Source organism: Silurus aristotelis (assembly GCF_946808225.1).
Source record: "Silurus aristotelis genome assembly, chromosome: 12".
Lineage (NCBI taxonomy): Eukaryota > Metazoa > Chordata > Actinopteri > Siluriformes > Siluridae > Silurus > Silurus aristotelis.
Genome location: NC_139585.1, coordinates 18,428,674 through 18,449,809, shown reverse-complemented (window position 1 = coordinate 18,449,809; position 21,136 = coordinate 18,428,674). Strand labels below are relative to the sequence as shown.

The window sequence follows — 21,136 nt, the reverse complement described above, 5'->3', positions numbered from 1 at the left end:
TACTTTGTCCTTTACATCTGCCTCTTTCAAACCAACTACCTGCATGTCTTTCTTCAACACATCCATAAATCTTTATGGCTACATACTCAGCATTCTTCTTTTTATAGACCCCATGTCGCTCTTCTGCACATCTCACAATCTCAATCGCATATCCTGTCCATCCTCATCACTCCCAATGAAAATCTCAACATCTTCAGCTCTGCTACCTCCAGCTCCACCTCCTGTCTTTTACTCAATGCCACTGTCTCTAATCCATACAACATCACAGGTCTCACCACAATCCTATAAACGTTCCTTTTCACTCTTGCAGATACTCTTCTATCACAAATCACTCCTGTCACTCTTCTCCACCCGCTCCACCCTGCCTGCACTCTTTTCCTAACTTTTCTAACACACTCTCCATTACATTGCACTGTTGACCCCAGGTACCTGAACTCCACCACCTTCTCCACCTCTTCTCCCTGCAACTGCATCACTCCACTGCCCTCACTCTCATTCACACACATGTACACTGTCTTACTCCTACTGACTTTTATTTCCCTTCTCTCCAGCGCGTACCTCCACCTCTCCAGGCTCTTTTCAACCTGCTCCCTACTCTCACCACAAATCACAATATCATCCGCAAGCAGATCCTTGATGCAGTCCAACCTCCACCTTGAACCAATCTGTCGTTCCTACTGCACACTTCAATGCTGTCACACTGTCCTCATACATGTCCTGCACCACCCTCACATACTTCTCTGACACACCTGACTTTCTCATACAATACCACAACTCCTCTCTCGACACCCTGTCATACGCTTTCTCTAAATCCACAAACACACAATGCAACTCCTTCTGACCTTCTCTATATATTGTATCTGTATGGACAAATTACTATATCACAAACACTAAATACACTCAAAGCTATTTATTTAATACAAAAATAAAAAAAAACCTTTACATTTATGGCTTTAGCCAACGTCCTTTCCAGGATTTACAATTTTTTTCATTTATACAACTACTTGTTCAAAAGTCCAACACTGGCAGCTTGGTGGTGATGCAATCTGAGCTCAGTCACGTTTTACTCATTTTGCACAATTGTTCGTATGCGCACAGCTTGTGCCGACATGACGCACTTAAACACAAATAATACGTCGTAAAAAGAACTGCGCAGCAATCTCCATTCCATACACAGGCAATACGTTTTTTGCGTCAATGAGATTTAGATCGATGATTTTCAGCATTTCCGGATTAGTCACATGGTCCACATTGTTGCATCTCGCGGGAAGTTACAGTGAGAATGCAGGAGGAAAACGTGTGCATGGTGTAAATAATAATGTTAGCTGATCAAGTCATTTTTATCTTTAACTACCTAATTTAGCACCGTACTGTATGAACTTCATGTTAAAATAAGAAAACTGTGATCAGACTGCGGGTTGGTTTTCACATGTAAAAATCTGCAAGCCCTGCCTGGAAATCCATTTGGAAGTTTTATTAGTGAGGTTCAGTAGCTGCTTCAGCTGACGATGGCAGACACTTGGTGAGTTTTAGCTTCACATTTGTTTGTGTTTTTGCATTTCCACATGCACAAGATGAGGAAATTGTTGCACATGGTCAGCAATTTTACTCTTTCAGGTTGTGGCATTCAAATGAATCTGACTGTGGACACAAGGCAGGTTTGGTCCATGGATTGCTAATGCTGGTTTTTAATTCTGACCTTACTGTCCATGTTCCTCGGTAAATATATACTGATATTCATCAAACCAGGCTGCATTTTATCAGTTTATCCAGTTTTGATGAGCAGGTGGCCACTGCAGCCTCAGTTTTCTGTGCTTGGATGACAGACAGAAGTGGAACCTGACATTGTCTTCTGAGTCTTTCATCTAATGAAGTCACACTGTGGGATGCTTTTCTGCTCATCACAATTGTACAAAGTAATGATCAGAGTCCTTCTCGCACGAACACAGCATTTCACTTTGCAGAACGGATGGCATCATTCTGAGTAAACTGTTGTAGGGGAAAGTCACAGGAGATCTGAAGGGAGATCTGTGCTGAAGTTGAACCTTATTAACAGCAAACATGTTTCGGCAGTGTTTTTTTTTAGCTTTTCCTTTCTGAACAATATTCCCTTCTTCAAGTCAAGGGATAATTTAAAAACGAAATACCTGGAGTTGGATTTCACTTGACAGAAATAGATGAAGGTTGCAGAAGAGAAATACTCCACATTAAAAAAAAATGCTATCATTAAACTATTTGCTGTTCTCCATATTTATTGCAGTTATGTTTTTAAGTCCATTCTGCTGATTTTTTGGTTTGCAGTTCCAGCTCTGAGCCAGCCAAAGCCATCAGGGCCATCGATAAACGCTCTGTGCATCAGATCTGCTCTGGTCAGGTGGTGTTGACTTTAGCTACAGCTGTTAAAGAGCTGGTAGAGAACAGCATTGATGCAGGCGCTACACAAGTTGGTGAGTTCTGGAGTATCATGAGTATTATTGTGGATTTCTAATGAGTTGAAGAATACAGTAATATCCTGATCTGTTTACACTGCGATATCAGACATCAGGCTCAAAGAGAACGGGACAGAGCTGGTGGAAGTCTCAGACAACGGACATGGAGTGGAGGAGGATAACTTTAAAGGCCTAAGTGAGTTACCTTCACAACACAGTGTGGTTTTTTTTTTGTGGGGATTTGGATTCATTTGGTGTGCAAATCTCTTTTCTTTGTATCCCCAGCCTTAAAGCACCATACATCGAAACTGAGAGATTTTTCTGACTTAATTCATGTTGAGACATTTGGCTTTCGTGGTGAAGCCCTGAGCTCACTGTGTGCTCTCAGGTTTGTCCTTATCTTTTCCGAATCGATGTTCTGCACTGCCAGAGTAAGCCAGAGCCAGAGAAATCACCGCACTGATACTATAGAAACAATATTTATCATTATGCAGGAAACACATGAAAGGAAGTCAAAAAGAAAATGAAAACAGTTATAGCCAAATATGACCCTTGACTGAATTAATATGTATTAATTAATATTAATATGTAAAAGGAATGGATTGGAAAAGCTTGCAGGCAGATCTAATAACCTTTTTACTTAATTCAGTTGATCAATCAGTCGATCAATCAGTTGTGTTTGTTGTAATCCTGATCCACAGTGACCTCTGCGTTGTGACCTGTCATGAGAGTAGCCACATTGGCACTCGGCTCGTTTTCGACCACAATGGCCGTCTCATCCAGCGAGCTCCCCATCCCCGGCAGCAGGGGACCACTGTCAGCCTTCAACAGCTTTTCTGCACACTGCCGGTTCGCCACAAAGAGTTTCAGCGCAACATAAAAAAGGTTCAACTGCAGTCTGCGATTTTTAAATGCAGTTGTTGCGTAATGTTGAAAATCAGTGTGTGAGTAAATGGGCTGCTTTACCATACAGGAGTTTTCTAAAATGGTCCACGTCCTGCAGTCATACTGCATCATCTCCACTGGTGTGCGCATCACGTGCACTAATCAGCTTGGCCAAGGCAAGCGTAACACAATAGTGTGCACCAGCGGGAGCCACAGCATGAGGGACAACATTGGAGCCCTGTTTGGGCCAAAACAGGTAAAAATATATAAATAAATAAAAATTGCCAGTGCTTGTTCAGGGAACTATGAAACATTGTTCTGAGTTGGTACCATAATCAGATGTGCATGCTTCATAAAGTTAATGTAGGATTACCTGTTAGACAAAACTTAATCATGTCCTCGATGTGTTTAGATGAGATATCTAGATACCTACATAAAACACAGACAAAATGTTATAGAGGGTTTTGAGAAAAATGTGTAAGATTGTTTTGTAATATTGAGTAGAAAGCACTGGTTATATTGTAGATATTTAATCTGGATAATACTCTTTTCACAGCTCCAGAGTTTACTCAATTTTCAACAAATATCTCCCAACGAGACTGTTAAAGAGGATTATGGGCTATCTGGGGAGGAACTTCCTAAAGACCTTTTCACGTGAGTTTCATGACACTTTTTTTTTTATATGATCAGGCAAATTGTATCACAGTCCTTTCACATGGGCACATTTAGTCTGTTTGGATCAAACCTTAGTGTGTTTTGCTTTTTGGTGGGTTTACACTCAAGTGCAGACAAAACATGCGGTCTGAGTGAGGTCTTCTTAATCTTGGAGTGAACTAGAACATAACTGCTAATAGCATAACTAAGGGAACAAAACATGCTGCATGTTTTGGATTGTGGGTGACATTTTCTTTGTATTTGTGAGCTCTGATGTGCATACTAAAGCATTAGACAGAGCTGTTGTGCTGCAGAAATGCCATAAGTTATGGATATTTAACCTAAAAAATTGCTGGGTGCAACACATAAATTCTTAACACAACCAAAGTATTGGTATTGCAACCAAAAGTATCAGATTCCCTCTGATTCGGAATCAACAAACAGCATTAGGTGTAAATGCATCCCAAAATACTTACTTCTACCTTTTTATTATTCTGAAAAGATGCTTTTTGACGTATGTTCATTATTAAAAGGGCTATACAAATCAAATTTAAGCTGAATTCATGCTACAATTTAAAAGTGTACAATTTATCCAAATTATGAATTTCCAATTCAAATGTTTTTTTTTTATTATTATTGTCTGTTAAGGAATCCTTGTTTGTTTGCACTTGGCTTTCAGCATCACTGGTTACATTTCACTAGCCGATCATGGTGTGGGACGAAGTGCAACTGATCGACAGTTCTTCTTTATTAATAAAAGGCCCTGTGATCCATCCAAGGTACCCACATTTAGTTAATTGTCTTTATTCAGCTTATGTATTGTTTTCTTTTTCTAAATTATACTTGCTTACAGGTTTCCAAGATTGTAAATGAAGTCTACCACATGTTCAATCGTCATCAGTACCCATTTGTTGCTCTAAACATTTCTGTTGCTTCAGGTAAAAGATTGTCAAAATGTTCCTACTGGAAAAAAAAAACACAAAATAGATCACACAGTGTTATGCAGCATTTTTTTTTCTGTTTTTCTCTACCGTGTAGAATGCGTCGATGTCAATGTCACACCCGATAAACGTCAGATATTTCTGCAGGAAGAGAAGTTGTTGCTTGCTATTCTGAAGAGTTCTCTTATTGCTATGTATGAGACTGGAGTCAATAAAATCAGTCTCAACTCCACACCACATATCACAAACAGTATGTGTGCTAATTTTGCATTCAAGTATATCATATGACAAATTATATTCAATTTATAACTATTAATTTCAGTGTTTCTGTCAGGTTTTTCTCGATGTAGTGATTCTGCTGAAAAGTCAGAAGGTACCAGAAACCCCTCGTTTTCTGGAATGACTTCAGATGTTGTTTCAGAGTCTTTCACACCGACCCCAAAGACATCCTTGAACTTAGCTGGATTAAAGGCAGCATTTTCAAAACAACAAGTTACTGGTGTCGGGACAAAGACCTCTACCAGCAAAACTGTGCATAATGGTCTAAATCAGAAAAACATACATTCTTTTTTCTACTGCCCTGAAAAGACTAGCTACAGCAGATCCTCCGATACTGCTCCTGAAAAAGCAACACCATTGATAGCTTTGAAATCGGGATTAACCAAGCATAACCACAAGTCAGACATGGAGGCTGATTCTGGTCTGTCAGAACATGGCTCCATCACAGAAACCCCAGAGATTCTGTCTGGTAGCGCGTCTGGATTTGACTCTCTAGACTCTGTTGTAAACGAACCTGGCATTAAATCAGAGCCTTGCAGTGAGTCTGTGGATGAGGTGCGTGATGGATTGGAAAAGTCAGAGCAAGAGGCAATGCCTGTTATTAATACTGATAGGATTTCAAGTCCCAAGGCAAAAAAATTCCGGTTGGATGATAATCCATCGGAACAGCCCAGACTGATATCCAGTGCAAGCAGTGCTTCCTGTGAACTGTTTGACAAACCGGTCAATATGCAGAGGAAAACAGTGCCTTTACAGTTTTCAATGACTGAACTGGTTAAAAGGATGGAAAGACTGAAAACCCAGCGAAGAGAGCAAAATGATCAGGACACAAAATATAGACGCTTCAGGGCAAGGATTAACCCTGGTGAAAACCAGAGTGCTGAGGATGAGTTAAAGAAAGAGATAAGGTTAGAGGGATCACCTATTCTTCAGATTTGATTTAATAATAATTGTCTGAGGCATTTATATGGTTTGTCTCTGTATTGTTTTAGTAAGGACATGTTTAAGGAGATGGAGATCATTGGTCAGTTCAACCTGGGATTTATCATTACCAAATTTAAGTCAGATCTTTTTATGATTGACCAGCACGCCACAGACGAGAAATACAACTTTGAGATGCTACAACAACATACTGTTCTAAAAGGACAGAGACTTATAGTGTAAGTCTGAACCTGCACATTTAAAAAAAAATACTTCACTTTTATGTTGAAGTGTAAAAAAATATTTGTCTGTTTTCATCTCAGTCCACAGAATCTACACCTTCCTGCTGTAAGTGAAACTATACTGATTGAAAATCTCGAAATTTTCAAGAAAAATGGCTTTGACTTCCTCATTGATGAGAATGGTAAATGCAAGTATTTGTTAGCTCACGGTGTTCCTGTGTACCCTTATGTAGAGGTTTATTATTAAATTGTAATGTCCTATTTTATAGCTCCAGTCATGGAGAGAGTAAAGCTGGTATCTGTACCCACAAGTAAAAACTGGACCTTTGGCCCAGGTGACATTGAGGAGCTCATATTCATGCTTAGTGACAGTCCTGGAGTCATGTGCAGGCCTTCTCGAGTCAGGCAAATGTTTGCTTCAAGAGCATGCCGCAGATCAGTGAGTATATCCTCACGTTGGATTTATTCTAATATTCACTACATATACATTTCTTATTGACTACAGTGTGGGGGAAAATAAGAGACACAAAACTAAAGGATTTTTGTAGCAAGACAAACTAAGTGTTCAATTGAGCCTAGTATGCTTTAATTCATGCTTATTTTTAAAAGGGTATTCATATGATTTAAATTTTGATAAGTGATAAGATTAATGACTATGCAACTGCTCAAAACTCGCCAAAAGGGGTTTAATATTCTGAACAAAACTCCTCATTGTAATGGCAAGTGATTTTTCATCAAATTGTGTCCCAAAACTCTTCTTTTGTTAAATACATAAATAAAATAAGTGTAATTATTTTTAGAGGATATTTTCCCAGTGTGGAAATAGTGTTTTGTTTAGTTTTTTTCCTGTGATTCATTGGGCCTAATCAGTGACGTGTACATACTGTTCAACGAGTACATACTCTTTTGATGAAGTTGATGTTTAATGATTTTATCACGTTTCCAGCTTTGCTGTTCTGGTTTAATTTTGCATGTATGGGCCACTAAAGTTACTGCAGTACGGACATTACAAAGTGTCATTATTTATCACAGGTAATGATCGGGACTGCACTGAATACCAGTGAAATGAAGAAACTGGTGACCCACATGGGGGAAATCGAGCAGCCGTGGAACTGTCCTCATGGCAGGCCGACCATAAGGCACCTAGTGAACCTCGATGTCATTTCTCAGGACTGATCCCTAATAAAACACGTCAGTGTTTTATCCCGTAGCTGCTGTTTCTCAGTCCCTGGCTATATTAAGAATATATGGTTCCCTGTACAGTCTAAATCACATACTTTATTGCCATTTTAATCTTTGTTATAGGGCAGTACATTTTATTTAATGTTATTTAATTTATTTTACTTATTGTTTTTATATTCGTGTACGTTTCTTTTATTTGTACTTTAATAAAGGCATTGATGAGAAACGTGTGTGATTTTTGACCCTTTTGGCCCACCGTCCAAACACGGTAACCTAGCAACCTGTTGCTGTACACGACAAGCAAACAAACAGCTTTGTGAAGTAATGATCTGTCCTACCGACATGGTGGTTCTGATTGTTTGATTTCTGTAATGGCTGAGAAAGAGGATACGAAGAAGAAAACAAAAAAAATGACACCAGGTGAATCGAAGAATCTCCCAAGTGTGGTTTCAGAAGCGCTTGCGGAGTTTCCAACTCCAGCGGTCCAGCCTGCAGAACCCACCCCCGAGTCTGAGGTTCCAGCTGTGCATGTCTTTTCAGACCTAATTATTGAGAGGTCAGGTGCTTAACATATAACAAACTACTCTCTAATAATCAAATAAACCGATTAAATGACCCGATTGTGTTTCAGATATGAAGGCAGCAGGTGTGCAGGGCTGTTTCACGGAGAAGGAGTTGCCTACTTTAGGGGTGGACATGTATACAAGGTGCAGAGGACAGGAAATAATAAATCCTAAAGAAAACTTTCTTTTTTTTTTACAATGGATTTCTTGTTTGTTTCACAGGGAAGCTTTGTAGCTGGCTTTATGCATGGTCATGGAGAATATGCGTGGGCAGATGGTGTTAAGTATGAGGTGTGTCGATTTTTGATTGATCCAGAAAAAGGGATTTGATGTACACATTTACAGCAGATTTACTATTCCACATTGAATTTAATAACTGGATCTTAATTCTAATCTTAATTAAATTTAGTGCCTGGTTTTGGGGAAGATATTCATTCATATGTTTATTCATTAATCTTCAGTAACTATTTTAGAGTCAGGGGTCCCAGAGCAGCTGAAACTTATTCCTGGGAACACTGGACAGAAGGTGTAAATACACCCGCAGAGAAACGTGCACAACATTCACATCTTCATTCATATATATGTTCTTTTTTGTGTGTCTCTAATACATCTACTGGCTGGGAGAAAACCGCTTTGAAAAATATTAACATAAACCCTAAACAGACTATAACCTGAGCATTGAACCTGGGACCTAGGAGTTGTGAGAGGCAGTGTTCCCCCAGACACACCATGACCATAAATAAGATAAAACAGTTACTGAAGATCAATGAATGACTAGAATGCACTGTTGCACAAAATTGCTTTAAAATGGTCAGCTATTTCTTTTGTCACAGCCTAGTAAATACGTGGGTAACCATTAATGAAAACCTGTTAGTTTTGCTGTAATTATTGTCAGTAGTTTGTCTCTTTTGGTACAAAATCAAATATATTGATCATTTTACATTTTAAAAGCAGATAGATAGATAGATAGATAGATAGATAGATAGATAGATAGATAGATAGATAGATAGATAGATAGATAGATAGATAGATAGATAGATAGATAGATAGATAGATAGATAGATAACATACCACTCAAACCTTTTAACATGAATTGCTTTGACAGGGGGACTTTAAATCAAATGCTCCTATGGGGCATGGGACATACACATGGTTGGACTGTAGCACTTATGAGGGTGAGGTATGCAATGGCATCTGCAATGGCACTGGAACTTACAAATCTGCTAAAACCGGCACAATATACAAAGGGCAATGGCACAAAAGCAAAAGACATGGCAAGGTAGGAAAGAAAATGTGTAATGATTTTGATTTCAAATATTTTCAAGTAAATGCACTTTTCTTCATGTAAGAAAGACTTAATTTGATTGTATTAGGGAACAATGTGGTTTAATCAAGAGGCAACATCGTGGTACAAGGGTGACTGGAAGAACAACCATAGAGAAGGCTGGGGTATACGGCGGTATGTGCTGACTCCAAGAATTTCAGATTTCTTTCAATATTCCACTAACATAAACAAATGTTTGATACACTTGTGTTTCACACTAGCTATCCATCAGGAGACATATATGAAGGCCAGTGGAAGAATAGCATGAGACATGAGGAAGGAACAATGAAATGGATTCAGCTGGCTCAGCAGTACAGTGGGCAATGGTTAAATGGTGTTCAGGTTTGCGAGTCCTTCTGGTATTCAGTCTCATACAATTGATTTCATCGAAGCATAATATACTCCAGTGCCATTTCTGTGTTGTAAATTGATCTACATATTTTCTGCAGCATGGAGAAGGGACACACACAATTTTTCAGTGGCGTTTAACTGGCTCTCGGTACCCCTGCAATAATGAGTATACAGGGGGATTTGCTCATGGCCTGCGTCATGGTTACGGAACATTTGCCTATGCAAACGGAGCAGTTTACTCCGGAGGTTGGAAGAACAACATAAAACACGGTCAGGTAAATCATTATGCAATTTCTATGATTTAAAAAGTGCATAAATTATTTTTTTTTCATGGCATGTTTTTTGTTTCAGGCAAAGTTCATTTCCAGAATTGGTTGGTTATATGAAGGGATGTTTATTAATGACCGTGTGCCAGAAATACCATCATCAGTATTTGCACTAGGTGGCTTCAATTGTACAACTGAAAGTTCAGGCATTAAACTCGCATTATGTGCTCCTGACCTGGCTATGAACATAGAAACTCTATTAAACCAAATTCCTGAATCACAAAGGGAGGAGGAATGCAGACAGGTCAGTGTGGCTTGGACTGTAAAATCATTTTATCCATTGACATTCATTGTGCAAAATTTGGTATATTATTAACTTGTAAATTATTATTATTTTTAATCCAAGTAGTCTTGACAGGAAACAGTGATGCACCATTCCTTTTATGATGTTCATTGGGTTTATGTATTTAGGTTGAATTTGCTGTTTCAAGAAACAGTGAATTGCTAAGACTAATATACAGGCTGTACAGCAGCCTTGGACATGAGGACTCTTCAGTCAATAATTACCTGCTCAGTCACCTACAGTTGTGGCGCTTTCTTAAGGACTGCAACATCCACCAACACGGATTAACACTGGCACAGTTGGACCACCTTATTAACAGTAAGCACGTCTTTGTAAACATGCTGCATGGTTATACGTCTGCTTAATTTGTTAGTTAAATATATGTATAGCAATAAATATGTATTTTATTTTAGATTAACTGAGGATAATTTTTTTGTTTTCATTTAGAGGACGTCTTTCCAGGGGAGGTTATTTCACCTTTTAGTACGATGTTGCCTAGACAGTGGATTAGCTATATTGCCATTGCAGCATACCATATATACCACAGAGACTTTGAGTGAGTTGTTTATTCATAAGTGAAAAGTTGATCACTGCTAACCCTGTTAAGGTTTCAGATGTAAATCTCAATATTTCAACAGTTCCAGATCAGGTATATATGTCCTTGAAGAGTGCTTTTCCAAGCTCCTGGAGAAGAACATCATTCCCAATGCCAAGAATGTAAAAGGTAATTTGGTATTTATTATATAGGACTATAAGTTAAATATGGTTTTCATTATGAAATCAGTTAAAAACCCTTACAGTTATAAATATAACACAGGTCCTCTTTACTGCCACCCTCTTCGTGCTGTGGTTGGCATGAGCTATACTGACAGATGCTGGGAAATATACAAGACTGTCCCTATAGTCAACTTGGATGCCACCTTTGACATCATCATGACTGCTAGACACTTCTTCTGGATGTTTAAGGTTTATGACTTTTTTTTCCACTTAAAATTCATCACCTTCCAATTTAAAAATAAAACCTAAATTAACCAATGATCAATTATGAACAGGTTCTTGGTCTGTTTGACTGTACACTAACTACAACAAAATTGCTGGAGATACTTTCACAAGAGAATCCTGCAATCTATAATTCTACTCACAGTTACCTGGATTTGGAGGTTGGAGTCACATCACATTTCAAAGATAACAGCCATTAGCCAATTCAAAATTACAGTACAATGTAATTATTGTTAATAAGCATGTGTTAAAATCAAGATCTGTATTGCAGATCACATTTCTTGAGTTCTTTGAGGCTTTGCTGGCTTGTGCTGAAGTGAAGAACACACAAGGAATCAAAACTGCACAATGCAGACAGTGTGAGGTAGGTTATCCTGATTAGACTTCAATCAAGAGAAATCAGATTAAAAACAGCAGAGCCACTTAGCTTCTTCTTAGGTTAATGCAAATGTCAAGAAATAGATCTGGCTTTCACAGCTTCACTTTGACACCTCAGTTAACAACTGTTTTAGAGTAAATACTGTGAGAGTGTGTAATTATCAATAAGCTAAATGATTACTGAATTGGTTTAATTTTTGGTCTACAGCAGTATAAGTATACCATTCTCTTCCACCATTTCTTCTGCTGCCACCAGTGTGCAATGCTGTTCCCTTTCTATAAATATTGAATTTTTATTGAAAAGAAAAATTAAATAAATAAAAAAACTAACAAGCATTTCCTCTTCTAGGAATTTAAATCCAAGGCAACAACACAGTCATCTCAAACTGAAGAACTTAAAGGTATATACAGTAAATATAAACAATATTTTTGTGACCAATCCACTGTGTATAAACACAGGCACAATCCAGTTTCTCTAGTTGGCATGCATAGTAGATTAGATTGTCAATTAATCAGTGTGGAGTGTATTGTAGTGTGCGTACTTATATTAAACATTAGTCATCACTGGGTTCAGTTGAAACCTTGATTAAGTGAACAGTTTAAAGTTTACCCATACAAAACCATCCCCACTATAGGAATACATGCTACTGGAAATGGCTTGTCTAGGTCACCACCTGCCTCTTACTGTTGTAATGTATCATTGGCTAGATGTTGCTGAACACAGCAGACCAGAAGAAAGCCTGGAGGACTGGATCAACCGAATTCATTGTTTCTTTATACACATATTCTTCCCGGCGTATGAACACATCCTGATATGGAAAAAGAAGATGCAAGAGGAACGCCAAAGAAAAACTACAGACAACAAAATCACTCTAGAAAATGCCAAGGCGAATGCTAAGTACTTCACCTTTTAACTTACTAATTTAAATCTTCTTTTGACATCTGATTTTCACTGTAATGTAGTGCTGATAGAATCAAGAATGTTGATCAGACATGTTGGTTTTAGACTAAGAGAGCAGCAGAGGGCAGAGGAGGAGCGATCTAAAGAAAAGATTGAAAAAGTTGAAGACAGAAGCCATGTGTTAGATGAACAGAGCAGTTCACCAGTGTCCCCCTCCAGCTCTGTGGATTTGAAGCAATCACCCACCAGCAAAAAAAAGACAAAGAGAAAATGACACATGGGTCTTCAAAAAACGTGTTTTAATTTATCAAAATTGTACAAATTGAGAGGTTTATCACTCTTGCTATAAAAGGTATATAAGGCCCATACAAATTTTCTACACGTCTGGTTAAATTAAATATCTGCAGGTGGCGTAAACATCATGAGGTCACGCTCACACACTGATGGTCTCTCTCTCTCCCTCCGCTCGGGGGTGAACAGCAGCTGGTCGGCAATCATCTAAAAGATAAACCCAGTGAGACACGACCAACACTTCAACTTTTGTAATAGACATTTGCTTAAATGCTGATAAATCCACCTAATAAAACCATAGAGTTATATTAATGTTGTTGCATGTAAGAAAAGTGAATAAGAAATTCAGGGAAGAGTCATATCCACCTCTTCAGTCCAGGGAGTGACCACCAGTGGTGCCATTCTGGGAAAAGCTGAATTTAAATGTGTGAAGAAGAGAGGTAGTAGTGAGGGCCACATGCTTAATCCACCTCCACGAAACACCAAGTGAGAAGACCAGTAGTATAAGCCCCTAAAATACCTGTTGGAGTTATCGGTGCATCCTGAACAGGCTCCTCTGCCTGGGCCTGAGGGCTTTCCATTTCTGCATCTTCTAAACCTAGTGAGAACCTGTCCACTGCCATGGTCTGCACAGGAGACAAGGTGCATCGGGCTGCAGGTTGCAGGTATCGCTCAAAGTCCAAACCAGCATTACTCTATAATAATGATAAATAATAATTATTAAAAAAGCATGAGTTAGCATGAACGTCCCTGTAAAGGACTGCTAGATGATGCCTTATGTGTACCTCACTGTCTTGATTTTCAGCGACTTTGTGGTCTTCACTGATAGTAGAGCTGGGGGGAAATATATATATTCATGATGTATAAAATTTTCTTTTTAGTTGTAAGCAAACCAATGTTTAGACCGATTTTTGACATTTGGCTATATGATTTTAGTAAACATCTTAATTTTAATGCCAACCTCACTGGGAAAAAAGTTCTATCTACAAATAATAAGAAAACAAGCACATACTATACAAAATGTTTAATTTGTGTTTGTACTGGTGCTTACCTTTCACTGATACACATTTCAGTTTGATCTGGATTGAGGACTTTGGCTTGCTGTGGTGTGGTGGACATCATACAGGGTGAAGAAGGGGCTGACACACAGATCTCATGAGCCTGAGTGTCTGAGTTGAACATGTCCCCTTCAGTAAATACAGTCTCTTCAGTTTGCTCCTGGGGCAATGCAGCTATGGCTGACTCTTGAGTGCTTTCCTCAGGTTCCATACTGCGGTCTGTATCTGAAGGAAGTTGAAGTGGCAGTTTTTTTGACTGGCCAGGAGAATTGTGTGGCTTGATCTCTGCTGACTGGTTTATTTGATCATCTATTGGTGTAATCATGAGATCTAACGGGATATTTTTATGATCAGGCTGGCCGAGTTGTGTGCCGGAGACTCCATTAGACGAAGCATGGGGGGCTGACCTGTGCTGCTCAGGACTGATGTTAGAAGGTTTAGGGGAACAGGAAAGAGGATCAGCTTGTTCAGGAGTAGAGACAGAAGATACAGTGGTGCAGGCTACCACAGCAGGAGAGAAAGGGGAAGATCCAGCAGGAGGTACATTTTTAGACGGCGTGAAAATGCATGGAAGAGGAGATGGGAATTCAGCGGGTCTCTGATGCCTGCCGGGGGTGCTAAATTTAGACACGCTGGGTAAACACTGGGTAAAGGAAGCCACACTCAACCGAGATGATCTTCTTACAGCACCTGGGGATAATTGTATTTATACATTTACACATTAGCATTGTTGAACAATCACAAAATATGTGTACCAAAATAATTCTTTGGGCTTGTACCGATTACTTTGACCGGACTCTCCACCTGGAAGAAGCCTCCGTGAAAAACCACTGTCTGGGCTGTTAGATTGTTAGCCACAGCATCTGATGCAGGAGTAGTGCCATCTTGAGCTCTGTCTGAAGTCTCAGCTGCTTTAGCTACTTCAGCCTGTTTGGCCTTCATGGCAGCTTTCACTGCAGCCAAGCGACTCTTTGCAGCTGTGCTGGCACCCTGACCTGCTCCAGCCTTACCTCCTGCAGCAGGGGGCTTCTGCATAAAAAAAAATAATAAAAAAAAACACAGGAATTAGCAACTCATTCACCTCTCAACCACTAAAAATTGTGATTAACCTTTTACATGTTGGAAGGTTAATTTATTTGGAATTTAAAAGAAAGTTTGGCTCTGAAACATGCTCCGATGTATGGGAGGCACAGAAATAAAAAAAATCCACTCAATGTGGAATATGCAAGTCTTTGAAAACATTTCCACATGTCTAAACGATCGTGATTTTTTTTTTCCCAGCAGCATAGCTGTGTAAAACAGTACAGCCATACCGTTTACATTATTATGACTGCAATGCTTAAAAATGATGAACCTATACAAACCTAATAGTATAACCTTCTATATGACTACAATCAAGGTTTCTGCAGGTTTCACCATGTCAAAATATACACTCTTAAGACCATTAAGAATGAAATTTAAGACCTACATCACAACATCAAAAACATGCACACATGTTGTTAGCAACTGGCCTTAACCAATAATTTCTTTCAAGCCAAGTATCATTAAACATCCCCATAGCTGAAAAATAAAATCAATTTTACGTCTGTGGTACAATTGGCTGTTGCTTGTTCGTCTCATTTGTAGTCGTAATACAGCAATTATTTTTGGACTAGTGAATGGAAGAACTACAATGCCACAAAACCAAAAATTCTAAAGTGCTACAGGAGCATTTCAATCAGAAAATGTCAAATTTTTTAAAGACCTAGAACAGTAAATTTAATACTCCAAGACCCCCTCAGAAACCCTGCACAATAAATCATTACATATAGAAACTTTTTCATACGAACACACAGGAAGATGATAAAAGATCTATATACCTTGACCACTTTTTTCTGCCTGGTGACAGGCTTCCTCTCCTCTTCCCAACCCCTGGCTTCAGCTTCTTTTAATGCATTAAACTTTTTATCAACATCTTCCACCTATTACAAGCAGCAAGTTGATCAAAGTTAAGTGATTACAGTTTCCACAGTTTAAACAACAGAAAACTCATGTTTAAAACAATGGCATCTATCTTCTTACATATTATAGAAAACCTCAAATAATCACCTGAAAGTACACCATGTCCCAGAACCCCTGCAAATCTGTGCAGGTCGTGATCTTCTCCCCTCGGCCAAAATCACAGTCATCCACCAGGCCACTGAACTGGCCAAATCGCTCCTTCATCAGCAGTCTGGCTTGGCCAACAGCTGTGCGCATTCGATCCCGCACTAAGAAGACAGAGAGAAGGTTACAGTAAGTAGAAATTAAATTTAAATGTTTTTCAGGAAAAAAAAAAAGTTTAAATTGCTCACTCTCTTCTGGGATGGATAAATCATCAAATCGCACTTGCCACAATTCAGATAATCCAGTCAACCTGTCCGTCTCTCTAGTTATTACTGCCCTACAGAACACAGAGGCACATGTACAAATGATACCACACTCAGGAATTGACACACACCCACCCACCCAAAAGGTAACTGCTCTCACCTGAAATAGGACACATCATGCTGAGGCTCTGATGGTGTAGAAGAAGGTGGAAGAGAAATAGATGGAGGAGTGGAAGAAGAGGCATGAGGTGATTGAGAATAAGGAGCAGGAAGAGAGACACCTGAGGCAGGTAGTAAGGTAGGAAGAGCAGAGTTGGAAGCAGGGGACGTTTCAGACATGCAGGGTGGAGGTGAAGAAAGCAGAGGAGCAGAAGAAGGGTTAGTTGGAGGAATTGAGCTTGTAAACACAGTCCTGGGTTCATCTAAGAAGCTGCAGAAAGCAAGTGCATAAATTAGTGCACTCCAAAATACAAACATTAAATTGCAGAATAAAAGATATCCAAGTAAAGAAAGACTCTCTGAGACACTTCACTGCCATGTAAATGAATTACCTGGGTGACAGGAAAGCATCAGCAGAGCGAGGAGAAAGGGGTGTAGGCTCAAAGGTTCTCAGACCAGACGGAGGCTGGAACACAAATCCTTGGGGAGCAAATGAATCTGGAGTTACTTTAGCTTTCTCCGCTATCTTTTCCTCTTTGGGAGGGGAGGGATTCAAAGCAGCCACCACCTCATCAGCAACCTGGTGAAACATTTACCAAATAAACATCTGAGCTATTATATATATATATATGCAGATATTAGAAGGGGAAAAAAGGAAAAAAAAGATCTCTGTGCATTTATTTACCTTAGTTTTCCTCTTTTCTGCTGCCATAGACTCAGTATGTCCTGCTAGAAAAGTGATATTTAGCCTGAATATGTAAATTTTCTAGAAAATTACTTGTAAAATGCATGTTGTGTATTTCTCTTACCCTGCACAGTTTTTCCTCTCGCTAAAGAGGGAGCCGCAGGTTTTCTGTTAGTAGAATTCGTCTTCAGAGGTCCGAGATCTAGCAAACAAACAAAATTAATTCACATAGCAGTCAAGACCAAGGAATTCAGGGAAATGTTAATCTTATTAGAAATTAAAAGCTTTAAAATGTACCTGCAGCAGGCTTGGCTACAGATCTGTTCGTTACAGCTGCTGTCACATTTTTAGCAGCCGATCGAGTAGTTGGCGCTCTGACCACTGGTTCAACTGCCAAACAGAGAAGAGGTTTTAAATCTAAAACTATATTTAACAAAGTAGATTGAATCAGTATTGAAAAATAATCAAGATGGGACCATGTGGACAACCTATCAACAGTTTACCTGGAGCAATTCTGCCCCTGGCATTTCCTGGTGCCGATGACTTGTTAGCTCGGGTGCTGGGTGGCTCAGCTGATAAGCAAATATAAAGTATAAGTGTATGGTATTATTTTAAAGACAAAAAATAAAATACAAATTTTTTTAAAAAAAGGACAAACAGAAAAAAAAGTAACATACCCTTCTTCAGTGCAGGCTGTTTTTCAACTGGCTGTTGCGTTAAAAAAGAAAAAGCATTTCAAATAAATGTACTTTTGCATGAGTTGAAATAAATACCAAAATATTACAAAACTGAGTGCTAATTAATGAAGACCTTTGCCTGTAGATGCTGCTTCATAGAACGGGTCACTCTGGTAGAAGGCACAGCTTCTGTAATCTGAAATAAGAGGACTTGTCACTAAGTAATGTAGTTAAAAGCCACAAGGTCAGGATGACCAAAGAAATGAAACTAAGCTCACCTTTTTAGCACTTGGTATTACAGAATTCAAGGGTAAGTAACCCAGGGGCTGTGGGCGGTACAGGCCGACCTTAAAGATGCCTTTCTTCTCCTTTTCTCGCTTTTCTTTCTCCTTCTGCAGTGCTTTATTCTCTTTAAAACGTGCCAGCATCTTCCTCCTCTCATCTACAGCACTGTTATCTAGTTAAAAAAATGTTTTTTTAAACGTGTTACTCGCTGTACCACATGTGATGAATAAGTACTAATAAAAAGATAAACATGCCTTACATTTATCAGCTTTAGCTTTGCATCCCGTGTCTTGGGAAAGAAGAATAGACTTCTCAAGGTTGGAGACATCCAAAGAGAGCTCCAGCTCAGGAAGTTGGTCCAGGTGTCTGCGAAGGTTTTGCATCTTTTCCCTGTTCTCCTTTTGTGTTTGGGAGCGTCGCCTGGACATTTTTACCCTTATCATGGAGACACTGCTGTCTCGCTTGTAAAGATGTGAAAAGCGAGAATCCATACTGCAAAGGAAGTATAGTATTAGAATTCAATCATCTTTCTGCATGTAGAGAGATGGAGGAGGAGCTTCATAACCAGCAATGTATGGCACTGTTGGTCATGTGAAACAACTAATCTCAAGAACATGACAACACTAAAGTAGTGTGGAAATAAACTCAAGAACTATTTGTATACATCTTATTCAGCTGTACTGTATATACTCAGAATTGTAGAAAAGGGTCGAAATCTATTACTAGTGTTGTTTTTTCCCAACAGCTCCATGTCCGGACCATGTTCAACAACAGGCCATTTTCGGTAAACTTAGAAACCATTTTACCTCGAAACAGTCATTACATAGAAATGAAGCACTTCAGCAGTAATGAAAGAGATGTACAGATTTGCATTGATATTAGGTTTATTATTATTAATATTTGCTTGGTTACACTGGTATATTTTGTAGCTCACTCGCTCTTCCTCTCTTACACTGAGGCTAACGTCAATTGTAATTCTATCAGTTGGAACTTGCAATCAAATATATTTTCTTACCTGGAAATTGTAGCTTGTTTATCTCGACACCGCCGGTTTGTTAACAACTAGTCTAATAAGAAAACCACGCGTGAAATAAGAAGTAAACAAACAAACAACCTCCTCCTCCTCTCCGAGCGCTTCAGTTAATACATACAGAAGATGGCGGTACGTTTTAAAAATCTGACACTCTCGTTCTGATTCGACGACGGACACCCGGAAGTCGTCGCTGATTGGCTGTTTCCATCTGCTCTGCGCAAGCGCACGTACCAGGCCCAAAAGTTGTCGATGACGCGAGATTCAATTCAACACAATAGATTTTTTTTGTATATCACTTTTAACAATGAACATTGTCTCAATGCAGCTTTATGCAGATAATGTGGTAATAAAAATGAATAAAATGTTCTGTATAAGAGTAAGTTTGTCCCTGATAAGCAAGCCGGTGGCGACTGTAGCAAGGAAAAACTCCCCGAGATGGCATAAGGAAGAAAGCTTGAGAGGAACCAGACTCAAGATGGAACCCATCCTCATCTGGGTTGCACCGAATGTCCATTTATTACAGATAAACGATGTTGCGGGGTACAGTGATGGTGATCAGAAGCAAACTGTTGTCCTGAGTCAGTGTAGCAGACTGTTAACATTAACTACAGTCCAAATTCATCCTCAAAGCTCCCGTTTTTACTCCGTAATTTCATGGAACCCCAAGGCATCAATGAGAAACATCCCCAGCTGCACAGAGTGGCCTCTATTTCAAGAGAACACTATCCAGAGGCAGGCCTGTATGAAGTGAGAATATCCAAGGAGGGAAGAGGGGCAGGAACAGTGGTCACAGGAACCTCAGGAGCATGTTTAACTCGACCAAGAGAGAAAGAAAGAGAGAGAGAAGAGGGGTAACAGGAAGAGAAGGATATGGATTATTAAGTATCCTTATTGTTGTATGAAAGTTAAGGACACTGTGCAGTTGGAGACTCCGGCAAGACTTGCTATGGCAGCATGACTAAAAGGGAGAACCAGAAGGTTAGACAGACATGAGGGATTTCTGGGATAAGAGACAACCCACCACACCACAATCAACAAACCTGAGTGAACATGTGAGAGTGAGGGGACGACAGCATATAAATGTCTCAGTTCACCAAACACTCTATATCCATGATCCCTACAGATCAGCTCATTTACCTAAAAATCTACTGATAAAAGACTTGACTAAATAAATGTTTTTAGCTTTTACTTGAACACTGATTGGAAGGCTGTTCCATAACTGTGGGGTTTATAAGAGAAAGATCTACCCCCTGCTGTAGTCTTTATTATTTGTACCAACAAATAGCCTGCACCTTTTAATCTAAGTGGGTGTGGAGGATCATATTGGTACAGAAGTTCACTCAGATACTGCGGCGTAAGACCGTTAAGTGCTTTATGCGTCATTAGTAGTATTTTTATAATCAATGCAATATTTAATTGAGAGCCGGTGTAGACTGATTAAAACAGGGGTGATGTGGTCATATTTTCTAGATCTAGTAAGGACCCTTGCTGCTGCATTCTGAACTAACTGAAGCTTATTTATGCACTTATTCATACACCCAGACAGTAAAGCATTACAGTAGTCTAATCTAGATGTAACAAAAGCATGAACTAATTTTTCTGCATCCTGTAACAACATCATATTTTTTATTTTAGCAATATTTATAAGGTAAAAGAAGGCGGTCCTGGTATTATTATGCACATGAGCCTTAAAGTAAAGACTAGGGTCAATAATCACACCAAGGTCTTTGACTGCTGTACACACTGCGACAGAAACATCATCCAGAGATGCTACGTAATTGGAAAGTTTACTTCTAGTGCATGTGGTTCTAGTAAAACTACTTCCGTCTTATCCAAGTTGATATATAAAGAGAAAAGCAAGTGGGCATAAAACAGATTTTTGGGGAAAACCAAACTGAGATTTCCAGATTGATTTTTCATGTGTAAATGTGAACGTAGTACT

At 39.1% G+C, this 21,136-nt stretch overlaps 3 protein-coding genes across 6 annotated transcripts; 2 read left to right on the top strand and 1 right to left on the bottom strand.

Annotated features, from left to right (window-relative positions):
• The first annotated feature begins 1,241 nt into the window (after window positions 1-1,241).
• pms2 (PMS1 homolog 2, mismatch repair system component) lies at window positions 1,242-7,759 on the top strand. Its single transcript, XM_083556090.1, has 15 exons — window positions 1,242-1,522; window positions 2,302-2,447; window positions 2,539-2,625; window positions 2,715-2,817; window positions 3,131-3,314; window positions 3,403-3,570; window positions 3,871-3,968; window positions 4,648-4,747; window positions 4,822-4,906; window positions 5,007-5,159; window positions 5,244-6,096; window positions 6,181-6,348; window positions 6,433-6,533; window positions 6,621-6,790; window positions 7,384-7,759. Exons 1-15 carry the CDS (start codon window positions 1,509-1,511, stop codon window positions 7,525-7,527), a joined length of 2,574 nt encoding a protein of 857 aa, XP_083412216.1. The 5' UTR covers window positions 1,242-1,508; the 3' UTR covers window positions 7,528-7,759.
• A 44-nt stretch (window positions 7,760-7,803) lies between these two features.
• Window positions 7,804-13,030, top strand: rsph10b (radial spoke head 10 homolog B). The gene is made up of 17 exons (XM_083556091.1): window positions 7,804-8,089; window positions 8,165-8,240; window positions 8,319-8,387; window positions 9,202-9,375; window positions 9,470-9,555; window positions 9,642-9,762; window positions 9,870-10,046; window positions 10,123-10,341; window positions 10,509-10,698; window positions 10,828-10,936; window positions 11,019-11,104; window positions 11,198-11,346; window positions 11,433-11,540; window positions 11,651-11,743; window positions 12,107-12,158; window positions 12,466-12,655; window positions 12,764-13,030. The coding sequence occupies exons 1-17, from the start codon at window positions 7,905-7,907 to the stop codon at window positions 12,930-12,932; spliced, it is 2,253 nt and encodes a 750-aa protein (XP_083412217.1). The 5' UTR covers window positions 7,804-7,904; the 3' UTR covers window positions 12,933-13,030.
• dlgap5 (discs, large homolog-associated protein 5) lies at window positions 12,941-19,325 on the bottom strand. Of its 4 annotated transcripts, XM_083556087.1 has the most exons (21): window positions 19,177-19,322; window positions 18,421-18,653; window positions 18,155-18,333; window positions 18,010-18,072; window positions 17,877-17,907; window positions 17,703-17,771; window positions 17,497-17,589; window positions 17,324-17,401; window positions 17,200-17,243; window positions 16,907-17,094; window positions 16,724-16,785; window positions 16,516-16,690; window positions 16,341-16,429; window positions 16,096-16,256; window positions 15,867-15,968; window positions 14,787-15,036; window positions 14,001-14,697; window positions 13,735-13,783; window positions 13,470-13,644; window positions 13,316-13,362; window positions 12,941-13,156 (listed from the first exon to the last, which is right to left on the bottom strand). In XM_083556087.1, exons 2-21 carry the CDS (start codon window positions 18,650-18,652, stop codon window positions 13,052-13,054), a joined length of 2,889 nt encoding a protein of 962 aa, XP_083412213.1. In that variant the 5' UTR covers window position 18,653; window positions 19,177-19,322; the 3' UTR covers window positions 12,941-13,051. The 4 variants fall into 4 exon arrangements, with proteins under 4 accessions (XP_083412213.1, XP_083412214.1, XP_083412212.1 ...); XM_083556088.1 differs by having other exon boundaries at window positions 16,516-16,785; window positions 17,200-17,240; window positions 19,177-19,325; XM_083556086.1 differs by having other exon boundaries at window positions 16,516-16,785.
• Window positions 19,326-21,136: the final 1,811 nt, after the last annotated feature.

Excerpts from the sequence above, each read along its gene's own strand:
- dlgap5 (XM_083556086.1), bottom strand. The coding sequence starts at position 18,652 with ATGGATTCTCGCTTTTCACATCTTTACAAGCGAGACAGCAGTGTCTCC. Across the intron at positions 17,402-17,496 it reads TGTAGCCAAGCCTGCTGCAG|ATCTCGGACCTCTGAAGACG; the intron begins GTACATTTTAAA and ends TTTGTTTGCTAG. Across the intron at positions 16,786-16,906 it reads GATGCTTTCCTGTCACCCAG|CTTCTTAGATGAACCCAGGA; the intron begins GTAATTCATTTA and ends TGCTTTCTGCAG.
- rsph10b (XM_083556091.1), top strand. The coding sequence starts at position 7,905 with ATGGCTGAGAAAGAGGATACGAAGAAGAAAACAAAAAAAATGACACCA. Across the intron at positions 10,047-10,122 it reads ACAACATAAAACACGGTCAG|GCAAAGTTCATTTCCAGAAT; the intron begins GTAAATCATTAT and ends TTTTTGTTTCAG. Across the intron at positions 12,159-12,465 it reads TCAAACTGAAGAACTTAAAG|ATGTTGCTGAACACAGCAGA; the intron begins GTATATACAGTA and ends ATCATTGGCTAG.
- pms2 (XM_083556090.1), top strand. Across the intron at positions 2,626-2,714 it reads GGATAACTTTAAAGGCCTAA|CCTTAAAGCACCATACATCG; the intron begins GTGAGTTACCTT and ends TTGTATCCCCAG. Across the intron at positions 2,818-3,130 it reads AGCTCACTGTGTGCTCTCAG|TGACCTCTGCGTTGTGACCT; the intron begins GTTTGTCCTTAT and ends CCTGATCCACAG.